The 14,103-nt window shown below is 33.1% G+C and overlaps 1 protein-coding gene across 1 annotated transcript; it reads left to right on the top strand.

Annotated features, from left to right (window-relative positions):
* The first annotated feature begins 2,174 nt into the window (after positions 1-2,174).
* On the top strand, positions 2,175-9,609 carry LOC130624088 (uncharacterized). Its single transcript, XM_057439655.1, has 7 exons — positions 2,175-2,373; positions 6,599-6,646; positions 7,131-7,229; positions 7,873-7,971; positions 8,089-8,187; positions 8,669-8,790; positions 9,307-9,609. Exons 1-7 carry the CDS (start codon positions 2,274-2,276, stop codon positions 9,310-9,312), a joined length of 573 nt encoding a protein of 190 aa, XP_057295638.1. The 5' UTR covers positions 2,175-2,273; the 3' UTR covers positions 9,313-9,609.
* The last annotated feature ends 4,494 nt before the right edge of the window (positions 9,610-14,103 follow it).

Genomic DNA, 14,103 nt, shown 5'->3' on the forward strand with positions numbered 1-14,103 from the left:
GCAAAGATACTTGCTAAACATATCTGCGTCGTGGACCTCAAACTCATAACCACAGTCACGCGTCACCTTTCTAAAACAATTTTTTTAAAGATTTTTTATGTGTTTTGATGTTGCAATTCGTAATAAACTGATTTCTCCAGCTTTAAATTTCGCAGTTGACTTCCAACACCCATTTTTCATGTCATTTTAATTTCCCATTTTTGAAGACACAAACGCAAAACCCCAAAATTTTCATGAAATGAAATAGGTATTATTGCTCAAGAAATGGAGAGGTTGCCATTTTCAATATATATCCCTAGCAGTTTAACCTCTTTACAGTCAAATAGATCGTTGCTTATTTACTATTACATATGATTTTCCCGTATTTGATTTGCTCATTTGAACAACATTCACAGCACCCAGCAGTCAGTGGGCTCACGTTATTTGGTTAAATCCATTTTTTTTTTGGAAACGTGGTGATTACTGCTGACCTCAGCACAACCATTTCCCCTAACTTTTTCGACCTGCAGGGGCCTCGGCGTAAACTAATTTGCTGTGCGGGTGCGCTAGAGAATACCACTGAAAATTTTTAACGCTGTTCACCTGATTTACGTGGGCGCAAAAGACTGCAGAAATTGACCATTTGACCCTATTTAGTAGTGCTTGAAAAATGTCAAAACAACTGCCTTTGCTTTATTAATCTTGTCCACGATTGTAGGTAAAGACAAGGTGTTTATAGTTTTTTAATTTTATATATAAAAATATATGTAAGTGACTTAATATTTGTCAGCCTGTTGTATAAAGTATGTTATTGCGCCATTACAATAGCTGACATCGTTATTCCAGAAATATAACATTAAATAATTATTTGTATATTGAAATGCAGAGTTGCAGGGCATTTGACATTGTCGTGCATCAATCAAGAAGTGTCAATAATATGTGTCTTTCACACCTTTGTCTATGATAAATAACCTTTTTACAACAACATGATCTTTTTACGAAACTGTAACAATATATTTCTGCCAACAGAGAACAATGATATTTTTAAAGTTCCAAATGTAGGCCCTGGCTTTATATCTGATCAGCCTAGATTCAACTGTATTTGTAATTTTAATTTTCGGATTTACTTTTTCATCAATCTGTCGATAATAAAGTGTAGGGACCATATTTTTGTGTGACGCAGAAGGACCACTAAGCGCCCTTCCTCTTCTTCTCCCCCAGTGTCTACCGCCCTGTTTCACTTCAGCAATTTCAATGATCTTAAAGTTCAATGTGCACAGTACGAGGTTGTTAACACTGCCTTTAATATTTCAATCGAAAGACAAGTTCAAGTTCCAGTTTTTAAGCAATACAAATACTTCGACGTTCAATTTTAAAACATGGAAAATTTTTGCAAACGTCGGGATAGATAATAACCGGAAGACGCAGATTGTTTATGACAGTTTTCTACTCCGGGAGTTCTTTGGACGGTTGTTGCTATAGTTACATGAGGCTTTCAATAAAGTACATGATTGTTTAATAAGTAACACCTTTCATTTTGACGTGTGTTACTAACAACTTTATGGAAAAAAAGGTTATTAATCTCTCACCAACTCACATGAATTATTATGTGTAAAACATGTGTGCGTTGCAAAGTTTATTGTCATAAATTCGCAAACCAATAAATGCACGTGAACACCACGTGTTTTTTAAAGCAATGAAATGTTTTATTTGGCTGCTTTAATCGTATGCAGTTTGACATTACTGCTTTTTCTGATACAGAAAAGGCAGTTAATTCTTACAACTTCACTTTCCTAACTAATTTCGACTTCTAAAATAAGGATTAGTCGAAACTTATTTTCGTTTATTTTTTAAGGCACGATGCTAATTTAATTTTTATGCAGTACGTAGAAAAACCTGGTATGCGTTCAACAAGTCTTGATATAAACGTTACTGAAATGTTCAAAAATTATATCAACATAAATTTTTTGACTCGCATGTCACTCAATCATTTCTACACTTACTAAATATAATATCATAATCCCCTTTTTATTTATATTCATATAAATATTTGTTCATCTTATATTAAATTACATAAATTTATCACAGATATACAAATATCTACTTTGAAAGCTAACGACACCAGACAAAACATTGCTGAGAAGATCATCATATTTTATTGATAAAAGCTTAACGACATCTCACTATTGTGTTAACTAATCGTATAAAAGCGCTGTGTTTGTTAGCACAAGCTCAGAAAGCGAGGCTTCGTTCGAACATACTGTGTAAACTTTATATACATTACAAAATTCAGAATGAGAATGACAAACGGAAGTATGCTGACCATTTTATTAATATGCACAGCTGTTTCTGCAACAAGTTGGACGAATAAAGAGAAAGAAAGAAACTATAGAGGTACGACGAAGTCAAGTTATTTGTTTTTAAGCTTCTTCTTTCCGGTGTATTTTCCGGTCACCTAAAGACGTCCGCTTCATTATTAACTATCCGTACATACTTTTATTTCGTAATCTTATCAGAATCCTCTATTAAGAGGTTCTATACTTTGTTATGAAATTCTTGTCTCATGCTGATTGTGTTTCCAAGTTGTTGAAACACCATGCAGGTTTAAAATTGTTGTTGAAAAGGGAGACATACTATTTCTTAAGACTATATCCTAATTTTTCAAATAATATCTGCTTATTACAAATTCGTTCTTTGTCTCTGTCTTCATCAGGCCGACGAGGTTAGAAATAAGGCTGGGATTTATTTTACACGAACTAGTAACGTACCCGCCTTCTTCTATGTGGAATATACTACAGTTCTAACCTGGTTTACATTAGCCCTTTTTACTAAGTCTCAAAATCAACTCAACTTTGCAATATTCACGCAAATGAGAGGCGGAATATTGATGTAAAACATGTACTTGTGTTTCTTAATTTTGTTAATAGTTATAGTTGAAACGCGTAAAACATAACATTGATGTGTTTACATTAAAACACAAAGTTTAACTTTTACACATCTGTCTTTTCGATGGTTTGTAAATATAAAACGTCTAAAATGGCGTGATACCAATTACTATTTTGAGACTAAATAGTATTTTGTATAAATAATTAAGACTTTGTAAATACACCTATGGGAAATACGTTTCCAGCTTCTTCTTGGCGGTAAGAAAAAATTATGTAAGCTTAATTTATTTCGACTTCAATCTAAGGTCACACTTACCAAAATTATTTCCGTGGTCACACGTGCTATACCACAGCTGATTTATAAGACCATAAAAAACCAGCTAAACTTTCTTCAAGAAATCAAATTTTTAATTGACCGCCTGCCTAACTTGTGCACATTAGAAACTTAAAAACTGGGCTCAAAGTTAGTCGTGATTTATCTGTGTAGAGAAAATCTAATTTGCATGATACCCTCTAAAAGATTACGACATGTTTGATCTTAATCAAATTACTTAAAAAAAGGTTCTTTAATCCTGCAAGTTTTTTCATTTTAGCGAAAAGATAAGCGCTAAATCTTTTGGAGATAAAAAGTATTATCGGGAAAGTAATTACAAAGCCGCCCCCCTCTTGAATACAAAATATACAAGTCTGCGCGTTATAAATGTTTTATGTCGAAGACAGGCTATGTTTGGACGCGATTATTCTAACGGCGCTAAACTGGATGTCAAGCAGAGTCGTTTTTTCAGTGTTACCGTTTTAGGCCAACAATGTCGTCAGCAAAAAATATTTGTTTACTTTCGTTTTATTTATTTATATACCTTAAAGAGTATTAACAAATTTTAAAGAAACCATTTTCGTTATGCAATCGGAAACCATCCCTCCCTTGTAACCTGAGAGGGTATCACTTTCAATTCAGATGATACATATATCTGAAGATACAGTTCTAAAAATGAAGGATGATAGATATGATAATGTATGATAAGTTTTTTTGATTTTTGTGTGTATTATCAACAGCTGTAATACAATTATTTTCAGTCTCTAAATTCTTTCGCTTTTTATTTTAATTTTAAATTCTTCATAAAATGTCAACATTAAAATGTGAGTTTCAGCACTTTCTACAACGCTCAGAATTCAGCTGAATTTGCAAGAAAATGATCGAAATTTTCACTGAAATCACACCAGGTAGTTATAATGTCAACAAATATGGAATTTGTGATAAGATTCACAACATTAATCGAGTTTAAGAAGGTGATTACAAGTTCTAATGTCATCATAATGTCAATATTTTGATTTGACTATGTAAAAATAAGCTTTTTATCCCACGTGGATGTTTTGAAGTGAATATTTTAGTAAAACAATGTGAGCTACCTGGTCTTTTGTTTAAAAGGGATATCGAAAGCTGTAATATTAGATACAACTAGTTTTTGCTTCTTGTATTGGAAATCTTCGAAGCAATAGAATGGAAAAAACACATGTTTATATAAAGAGACCAGGTGTTTTGTGGTCAAGAGAGCGGGTGTTTTGTGGTCAAAAGGGCGGGTGTTTTGTGGTCAAAAGAGCGGGTGTTTTGTGGTTAAAAGAGCGGGTGTTTTGTGGTTAAAAGAGCGGGTGTTTGGTCGTTAAGAGAGCGGGTGTTTTGTCGTCAAGAGGGCATTTATGAGTATTATAGCCAGGTGAAAACTAATGCAGAGTAAAAATCTCTTATTCCAAATTTGCAGCTTTTTTTATGAATTTATTTAATTTCGAGATTTTTTTGTAATTAAAATACGTACTTTTTCAACCAAGATTTATACTTTATCAGCTTCAGCTTAAAATTAGGAAAAAAATAATTAAAGAAAGATATTTTCCTTCAGTTTGTTTCCATCTAAAAACATAAAAAGCATAAAGTTTGTTTATGTCATCCTGTGTTCTTATAATTGGAAGGAAGGAGGAGCCATTTTGAAAAATCTAACATGATAAACATTATTATTTATGTAGGATATGTCTCTCGCTTACAAAGGATTCGGGCGAGACAATGAGTCAGAAAGAAAACAAACGTTTGTACACTTTTTTATTGTACGATCAATGTTCTTTTGTTTCTGTTGTCAGCATAGTTATTTTGCGCTGAATTTGAATACTGAAATAAGTCTTGCCTTGGCACATCTTTTTTATTCATTAAAAACCTAATGAAAAAAAAAAATCAGGACCAATGTACATACTAGTCAAACAATAACAACAACATCAACAAATCAAGCATAACATGTTTATGTTAGCAGCAAAGGAGAGAATTTGATAGAATTGATGAACTTGGAATCTGATCCGGTTTATCCCGATAATCCGGCGGAAATTAAATTAAATGTTTTTTTAGTTCGAATAAAATCTTGTGGATTTAGCTTTACATGTTTTGACTTGTCTAAACCAAATTCCCTCCCCTTATAGCTACTGACAATCAGTAAAATAAGGTTAGAGAGAATCTTAATGTGTAAATCAGTTTTAAGCCACTAACTAAGTTTGTTTTCTTTGAATTCTTTCAAGTGAAGAGTTCAAGTGGAGCTCAATTGCCAAAAAAAGGAATTTCGTTTGGCTGAAGATATACTAATAGCTATCTTCAGCCAAATAAAAATATCTAATAATTTTTTTTATTTGTTGCTTTTCTGTGCATGTAATTAAGAGCGTCGGTTGTTTACAATTCTTTAGAGCTATTTCTGTCAACAAGTATCACGAAATTTTGAAATATGTTTGATAAGATTAATGTTGCATTTAATAAGATATGTTGATTAGCCTTTAATTAACTTTGATCGTTATTATGAAAATCATTTTCCCAGGCGAAGGTTTCTAAGTTACCATAGCAACATCCATCTATAGAAGGAACTGATAAACAGATTAAGTTGGAGATTCTTGAAATGAAATCAACACGATCTCTTCTGGTATGCCTTGATATCCATCTGCCTTAAATGGCCATTCTAATATTAAATCTAATGTGAACTCCGAATGCAAGAGCGTAACGAAAAATTTTTTCTCTTTTATCTAAATGATTGTATTTATTGGGAGCTGGTGATACAAGGAATAGGATTTTGTAAAAAATGATTGTCATATCTACAGATTTTTTCACACTATTTTGGTAGGAAAAAAATGAGGTACATAAAACTGTCTAAAATGCAGAAAAATGAATACCAATCTCAAAGAACAAAATTTTAGTTAGGGTCTTTAAGGTAGGGTCTCTACATTCAAAAAATTCTTGTATTCAGAATAAATTGGATCACTTCTATCTCATATACACTTCTGCTCTGCTTATGTATTGATGCATATGACTTAATGGAGTAGATGAGGAAACAAAAATATTACTACCTAAAAAAACACAAAAAAGTCCAATAAAATAATTAACTATCTTTTAAAAAGACTGACACATTTTTTTATACCTTAGTTTTTGTCGTCACAAATATTTGAGATAGCTAGCTATATCTTAGCTAAAAAGAAGGTCTGTTAATCATAAGTAGATCTTTTAGCTACCTGAGAACGAAGTTGGCATAGTTAAGAGTGATAAACTATAAGTATTAAATAATGCCCTTATATGGTCATGTAAAATAGTCTTCGTCATCAACAACTTAAACTTTCACTATGGCAACAACCATTTTATATAACGAAGCATTAAAATGTTGAAATCTCGTAAAGTATTCAGATCTAAAAATAACTTTTTTACACTGCTCTTTTTTCAGTTGAAGAAATCAAAAATGGTCAGCGATTTGACTGGACTAAAATCAACGGTGGGTAACATTTATCGTGTCAATGTTTTAAGTGGATCCTCTACCTACGGCTGATGACTGACCGCGCAAATATTTTAGGCGTTTCTAAGGTCATGAGAGAAATTAAAACTTTTCTTTTCAGCAGCACGAATGCTGTGATCTGTTACCTGTAAGTCATTAAGCCAGCGAGAACTGATCTAAATTACAGAAGACAGGTCTGGCTACTGTGGATAAGTTTAAATTTACGAGAAGAACAAGCCTAAATTAGCGAAAATAGGTCAAAATTAGTGGCAACAGGTTCAAGTCAGCAAAAATAGTCTCATTTCCATTTTTGCTGCTAGATAAAACATGTTTTAACTTACTAACTTCCCTCCAAACACGTTCTAAGCTCAATTTTAAGATAAAAACATAATGTTTAGTATAAGCTTGAATTTTGTATTCTATTTCATAGTTTCGCACGTTCAAAACTGTAATGCACTGATAAAAAAAGTAATCTCCTTTTTAGAGAAATGTGAAGATGAACACCCACAATGCAAGAGCTTCACCAAATTATGTAAATACAAAATTGTAACTAACAAATGCAAGGATACGTGTGGTTACTGCCGTAAGTATCCGTTCCTTATAGATTAAACCCGATTCGGGTTCATAAATTTGTGATTTTTTTGCTTACTTCTGCAACATATCATTTGCATCAAACAGAACAGACTTGTTAAAACATGCTCCGTTTTATATGAGTGTACCGGGACGCAATGAAAACGAAATCAATCTCATTCCACTTGGTTAAAATTATCGAAAAAACGGCAGTTTTTAGACACTTTTTATATGTGGCCTACAACATCCAATTGCTACTTTTGCACATGCGTAGACAACCTCGTTCCCAGGGCATTCTACCTTGTTCATTGGTCACTCCGCAATACCGACTCAGAGGCCACAAGGCCTTGGGGACAAGGTTGATGCGTAGGCTGACTAATCCACAGAAACAACTTGCACCTCTTGAGATTTTGTATTGAAGCCAATAACAATAAGTCTTCTCTGAACATTTAGAACACTTCTAAGAAAGAAATATTCCATATAATTAATTGTGGATCGAATTTGAAGTCTTCTTTTTGGTCGAGGTAACATGGCAAGCAGTATCTTGGAAACAATGTTTTCATTACTGCCTTTAATTAAGAAGGCTTAAACAAAAGTTTAAAACTTTGAAAAATTATTTTTTAATTTCCAACAATATTTTTTCAAAACATATTTAGGTGCTCAAGCTGCTCCAGTAGATTGCAAGATTACGAAGCACGGTTGTTGCTGGGACAACCGAACTATTGCCAAGGGACCACATAACAAAGGATGTCCAGGTAATGCGTTCATGTATCACACAACTACCTAAACTTTGCGAATAGATGTAAAAATGGATGCATTTCTCCATGTTCCCAAAAAATAATCAATTTTCGTAAATGGAACTTTTTTTCTAGCTTGCGTAGATAAATTCAGTGAATGCAAATTATATTCATCACAGTGCAGCAAACAGCAGTTCCAACTTATGTGTCCAGTGACGTGTCGCATCAAATGCAGTGAGTTATGATTCTTGACATTTGCATAAATTTTATATTTTGTTAATTCTATACTTTGAACATTCAATTATCTTAATGTAACGATGTTATAGACAAGCAGCTTATAATGAAGCATTTGCTTCCCGTGTGAAAGGGGGTTAAATTCATAAGACTAAAAAAAATGTAAACCGAACGTTTCTGCTTACTACTCAACTTGAAAATAGTTCAAAATAGTCTAGACATAATCCTTAACTTATCTAAAATAGACGTTTTGAAGGCTCTGAAAAACTGTCCTAAAGCTAAGTTCGAATGATAAAAAGTCATCAAAAACGGGAAAATTGGAAAAATTCTGTCTCGCCCGATTAGGGTTAAAAAAGAGATAGGTATCTTTAATCTTCATATGTGAGAGACAATGGAAATAATAGCTGTGAAAAAGAAAGCAATTTTCTCAAGTTCATATCTAAATCTAAAATTAAATTTTAAATATATTTTTATTTTACAGGCCAATGCATTGACAACCAATATCAAGCAAAGATATGTCCGCTTTACAAACGGCATGGGTTCTGCAAAATATCCCCTGACTTAATGGAGAAAATGTGTTCAAAGACATGTGGGTTTTGCGCTGTGAGTATACTTTAATATTATTTTTCAATAATCATGCAGATTTGACTACAAAATCATTGCTGTATACTAAAATAGTATATACTAGTTTTTCAAATATAATTTTTGACGGGAAAAAAAAACAAAATTCGGTCATATCTGCAAAAAATCCCAGTTACAAAAGGGGTCGCCAAAATAATTGGAAAGAATTTGTACCTTTACCGACGTATAAAATAATTTTTCTTTTACTATTTTTTCTTTTTATCTAACAATATTAATTCAAAATATAAACTCATATAAAAAAAAATCCAACTTTTGCCACCTTTCATTTTTGAAACAATTTAGCTCGCCAAAAATACTTACGTGGTTAAATATAAAATGGATAAAAATAGTTGATCGGAAAAAAATCGATAAAAAATTTTAATCAGTAAAAAATATTAGTAATTACGCCAGAATATGGTCATCTTTTTGCCGACTTTATACCGACATTTTTACTGACAAGATATAACCACTATTATCTAAACTAATTTCTATTTTTAGACGTAACATTGGATTAATTGTAAATTGACTAAATATCTGGCCGTTTGGAAGTTTATTTCACGTCAAACCCTTTCTATTTACTCAACTACGCAACAATCACTAAACCAGATACATTTTTGTTAAGCTGTGAAAAAACGAAAGATGTGTTGGATTGAAAGTTTGAGGAAATTAATGTGCAAATAATGCGGACCAGATTTAAGATCTGTAGATAAATGCTGGACATTTTACCCACGTGTCAGACAGTAAAAATGTAAATAATTATGTAGCATTAATCTTATTTAAATAAAACCGTATTTTATCACATGACACATGATTTTCTTGTACCAGTGCATCAATACGCTGTTTTAGAATTACGGCAGCTATATTCAACTTTTCTGCAAGTGATTCAGGTTGGACTTTGAACCTTCTATTCTCGGGAACGAAGCATGCAAGAAGTATTAAAAAGAAGTGGCTTTTTAAGAGGTTTATCTTAGTCCATTTTATTTACATTTGGCACAATCCTAGACCCTAGACCTTGTATCGTATTGTAATTCGCGAATTTTTGAAACACCTTGGATTTGCCACGTGTTGAAACTTTATCTAATTTTGCTACTAAACAAAACCCGAGATGCCTAAAATACAATGCTCATATATAAGAATAAGCAAGCACATCTTAAGGTACACAGGAAATTTCAAGAGAGCCTTTCCATTTTTCTGTAGGCTTTTTTACTTGCGGAAAATTAAGTATGGCTGTGCTACTTCTAAAATGAAGTTTTAGGCGAAGCAGACTATTTTTATTACTATTCAAAGACTCTTTTTAACACAAAATATATCATTTTGCTGACTAATTATACTACACAATTTCATAGCGTTTTTCAAATCTGTTGGCTCATCGTACTTGTGAAGTGGTATATAAAAAAATTGTTGAGCATTTTTAGCAAAAAAATTCCAGGTATTTTAAATTTTCTTAACGTATATAAAAACGGAATTCGCTTGCTAGCGTCAGAAAACCGTTGCTAAGCTACGTGCAAACGCTGGAAATTACACGAATGAATTACAGATTGTTTAACGCTAAAGGTATGCGTCTGATTTACGGTGTCATCCATTATGGATGTCTGTGGTATGAAAGAAGGGTGTTGGTCAAATCGGACAAATATGAACAGAATTTACATGTGGCCTTAAATTTCAAAATTGCAGTTAAAACAAAAAGCGTGCTTGAAACCCCTAATTTGTGCGGACATCCTTTATAAATGCAAGCCTGGATGATACTGCCAGCTCTATTGCGGAGTTTCATACCATGCAGGTCTAAGCACTAGGGAAGCGCTTGTAGGGAAAAATTTTTGGCTTGTTTTCTTTTTTCTTCATAGCCTAAATAAATTTAATATTCTGGTTAATGCCTGATACTCTTTAACTAAATTTAGGCTTTTAACAAACCCTTTACCTTTTAATAACACTTTTAAATGGTGTTGCTAGCCCTCTTAAAATAATGGAAGAATAATGGAAGCAAATATTAGCAGCTAACTAACTGACATGGACCATACATGACCAATCATACATACAGGAATAGAAGATAAAACACTATCATATCATTATTAGCGCACTATGGCGAGTAGGAATAAAAATTATAGCTGGAAGGACTTTTTTAAAAAAGCAAGTTATAAGCTATAGTTAGCAGCAAGTTTGATATGGATTAGTGTTTAAAACGATTTGCCTGGCATTGTATAATTCCTCAACAAACATTCATAAGTAACGTAACATAATTCCTCCATATTTTAACATTTTTCTTTTGTCACTTGGTAAGCGACCCCCTCAAATTATGCGCATTGGAAAATTTCATATTGTAAATAACTAGGACTCAGTCGTTGTAAAAGCGAAGACCTATTTCGAAATAAAAGTAATAAATTTAGTCATTTCAAGCATAAAATCAAAGAAAAAGAATTCTTCGTTTTGAAAGAAAGCTATTTCTAATTTATTGTTGGAGATATGTTGGACAAAATCAAAAGAAGTTTGATTAAGCTAGGAGAGAAGATATTGGTTGTGTGAATGTTTCAAGAACATTAAGGAACATTCTTGTAGATATCGAGCGAAACAAAAGAGCTGGATGGATAACCTTTGATTTCTGTAATGAACAAGAAATTCAATCGGAAAAATGAAAAATAGTATTGATTGACGAAGATGACCCGTTTAAAGAAGAAGAAGAAGAAGAAGAAGAAGAAGAAGAAGAAGAAGAAGAAGAAGAAGAAGAAGAAGAAGAAGAAGAAGAAGAAGAAGAAGAAGAAGAAGAAGAAGAAGAAGAAGAAGAAGAAGAAGAAGAAGAAGAAGAAGAAGAAGAAGAAGAAGAAGAAGAAGAAGAAGAAGAAGAAGAAGAAGAAGAAGAAGAAGAAGAAGAAGAAGAAGAAGAAGAAGAAGAAGAAAAAGAATTAGCAGTACCAAGCAAAACAAATGTGAAAAATTTTCTCTGTTTAGTGTGAAAAGAGTTGATAAAATGCAGGATTTTATTTGTAAATTTGAAAAATTAATTGCAAAAGAAAAGTCAGAAAAATGTAAACAAGTGCAAATAATCAGAGTTCTGTATTTTTTGTGGAACTTTAGTACTTGATTATTGGAACAAAGGAAAGTTATGTGCAGGGTTAATTATACGTTTAGTACTTGAGTTTCTACAGTAATATTTTGGTGCTATTTCAGAAGCATACACCTGTTTAAAGCAGTTTAAAGCTAAAAAACATTTGTAAAATTTACTATTAACTTTGCATAATTGGGTTTTATAAGGTGACTTCACGAATCGTTTCCGATAATAAGATATGAAATTGAGATACAAGAATAAGGCAATGATCTCACATCTTCACGTGACTCTTACAAATAGCTCGGACACATGTTTTCTTTATCATTTTGCGACTAATTGGCCTTTCATTTTCCGGCAATAATCGATCGATGCAACTTCTGTAATATGCAGTCTATCTAAAGAGTACTCTAAATTAGCGAGATGGTAGAAGAATCACAACAATTTCGTGCAACAGGAAGAACAACAAACTAATATGAACTTACACGCATGATAAAATTTTCCTCTTTCCAGGACTCAATGAAATGAACTTCCGCCAATTTGATTAAAACAAGCTCACAATGAGCGAACCATTTATCGATCAACATGATGAAACATTGCCCAACCTTAATATTCGCTCTGATTTTCTTCTATTTTGCATCACTTACCTTTGCGACGAAAGAAAATGAAGAAATTGATTTGGAACTGTTAAAATTACTACAAAAATATCCAGAGCACATAGTGAAACAGTTGAAAGATACTGTGGATTACAAGAAGCGCTCTTTTTATGACCAATATATACTGGAGATGCGGACCAAAACAGGATATAATGTTCTGGTAACAAGTTCATTTGGAGAATGGTATAAAGGCGACAAGTTGAGAGGAAGAACACCACATACCATATCGTACCGGTGCAAACCACGTAAGAAGTGTCTATATTGAGTTACAACAGACCTATTTTGACTTACCACAGACTTCTGTGACATACAAGAGACCTACTTTGACTTACCGAAGATCTATTTTGACATACCAGAGACCTATCTTAATTTTCAAGAGACTTCTGTGACATACCAAAGACCTACTTTGACTTACCGGAGACCTATTTTGACATACCAGAGACCTTTTATCTTACCACAGACGTTTGTGACATACTGGAGACTTTTGTGACATACCGGAGACTTATTTTGATTTAACACAGACTTCTGTGACTTATCAGAGACCTATTTCGATTTACCAGTGACCTATTTTAGTTTATGAGAGACCTAATTTGATGTAACAGCAATTTGATTTACCATGATTTATCTTTTTACAATTTGAACTTTTCAGCTACAAGATATTGCTCAGGAAATCCCAACAACTGTCATTACGTTGAAGGAGACAGAGAGAGCAGGATTATCATATCAGCACCTCATGGAGGCTCTTACAAACCTGATGTAATGTCGGATCGTTTACCAGGTTGTTACATCCATAAAGAATGCATTTTTACACACGATTGTGTCAACAAAAGCACAGAAAGAGATGCTATCAGATGTCCTGTTAGACACTTCAAGGATAGCTACACCAAAGAGATTTCATTGGAAGTAGGAGAGAATTTAAAAAAGATGACTAAAATCAAACCACATTTGGTGATAAATGATCTTTATCGAGGGAAGCTAGATCCTAACCGGGATATAAACGACGCAACCTTGGGTGATCGGGAAACACAGTTGGCTTGGATGGACTATAACAAGTTCCTTGCGTTGGCGAAGGAGAAATTGGTTAACGAGAGAGGAATTTTATTTGACATGCACGGACAGGCTCATGCTGCTGGACTGTTAGAGATTGGTTACTTAGTAACTAAAGCGAAATTAAATGCGAAAATTTATAACCCTCAAAATACTACTATCAAAGCGTTAGCTGCATATGTCAAGCGAGAAAACAATGTATCGTTCAAAGATTTACTTATTGGACGAAATAGTTTTGGTTATTTCATGGAAAAAGAAAACGTTGGTACAATTCCTTCTCCAGAATACCCACAGCCAGGAGAAAGAAAATATTACAAGGGGGCATATATTATCACAAAATATGGTTCCAAAGATGGCGGCAAGATTGATGCCGTACAGGTAGAATCACCGGCGCCGTTACGAAACAAAGAAAAATTGAAGAAGTACTCAAAAGCGTTGGCCAATGCTATGGTTGGTTTCACGAAATTAAATTACGAATGTGGCGGGAAGTGTTAAATATTTACTACTGAAAATTTATCACGCATTAGAATGTAAAAGCGAGATAAAAGTTTTTAT

This window comes from Hydractinia symbiolongicarpus, chromosome 13, assembly GCF_029227915.1.
Source record: "Hydractinia symbiolongicarpus strain clone_291-10 chromosome 13, HSymV2.1, whole genome shotgun sequence".
Lineage (NCBI taxonomy): Eukaryota > Metazoa > Cnidaria > Hydrozoa > Anthoathecata > Hydractiniidae > Hydractinia > Hydractinia symbiolongicarpus.

Excerpts from the sequence above, each read along its gene's own strand:
- LOC130624088 (XM_057439655.1), top strand. The coding sequence starts at position 2,274 with ATGAGAATGACAAACGGAAGTATGCTGACCATTTTATTAATATGCACA. Across the intron at positions 2,374-6,598 it reads GAAAGAAAGAAACTATAGAG|TTGAAGAAATCAAAAATGGT; the intron begins GTACGACGAAGT and ends CTCTTTTTTCAG. Across the intron at positions 8,188-8,668 it reads GACGTGTCGCATCAAATGCA|GCCAATGCATTGACAACCAA; the intron begins GTGAGTTATGAT and ends TTTATTTTACAG.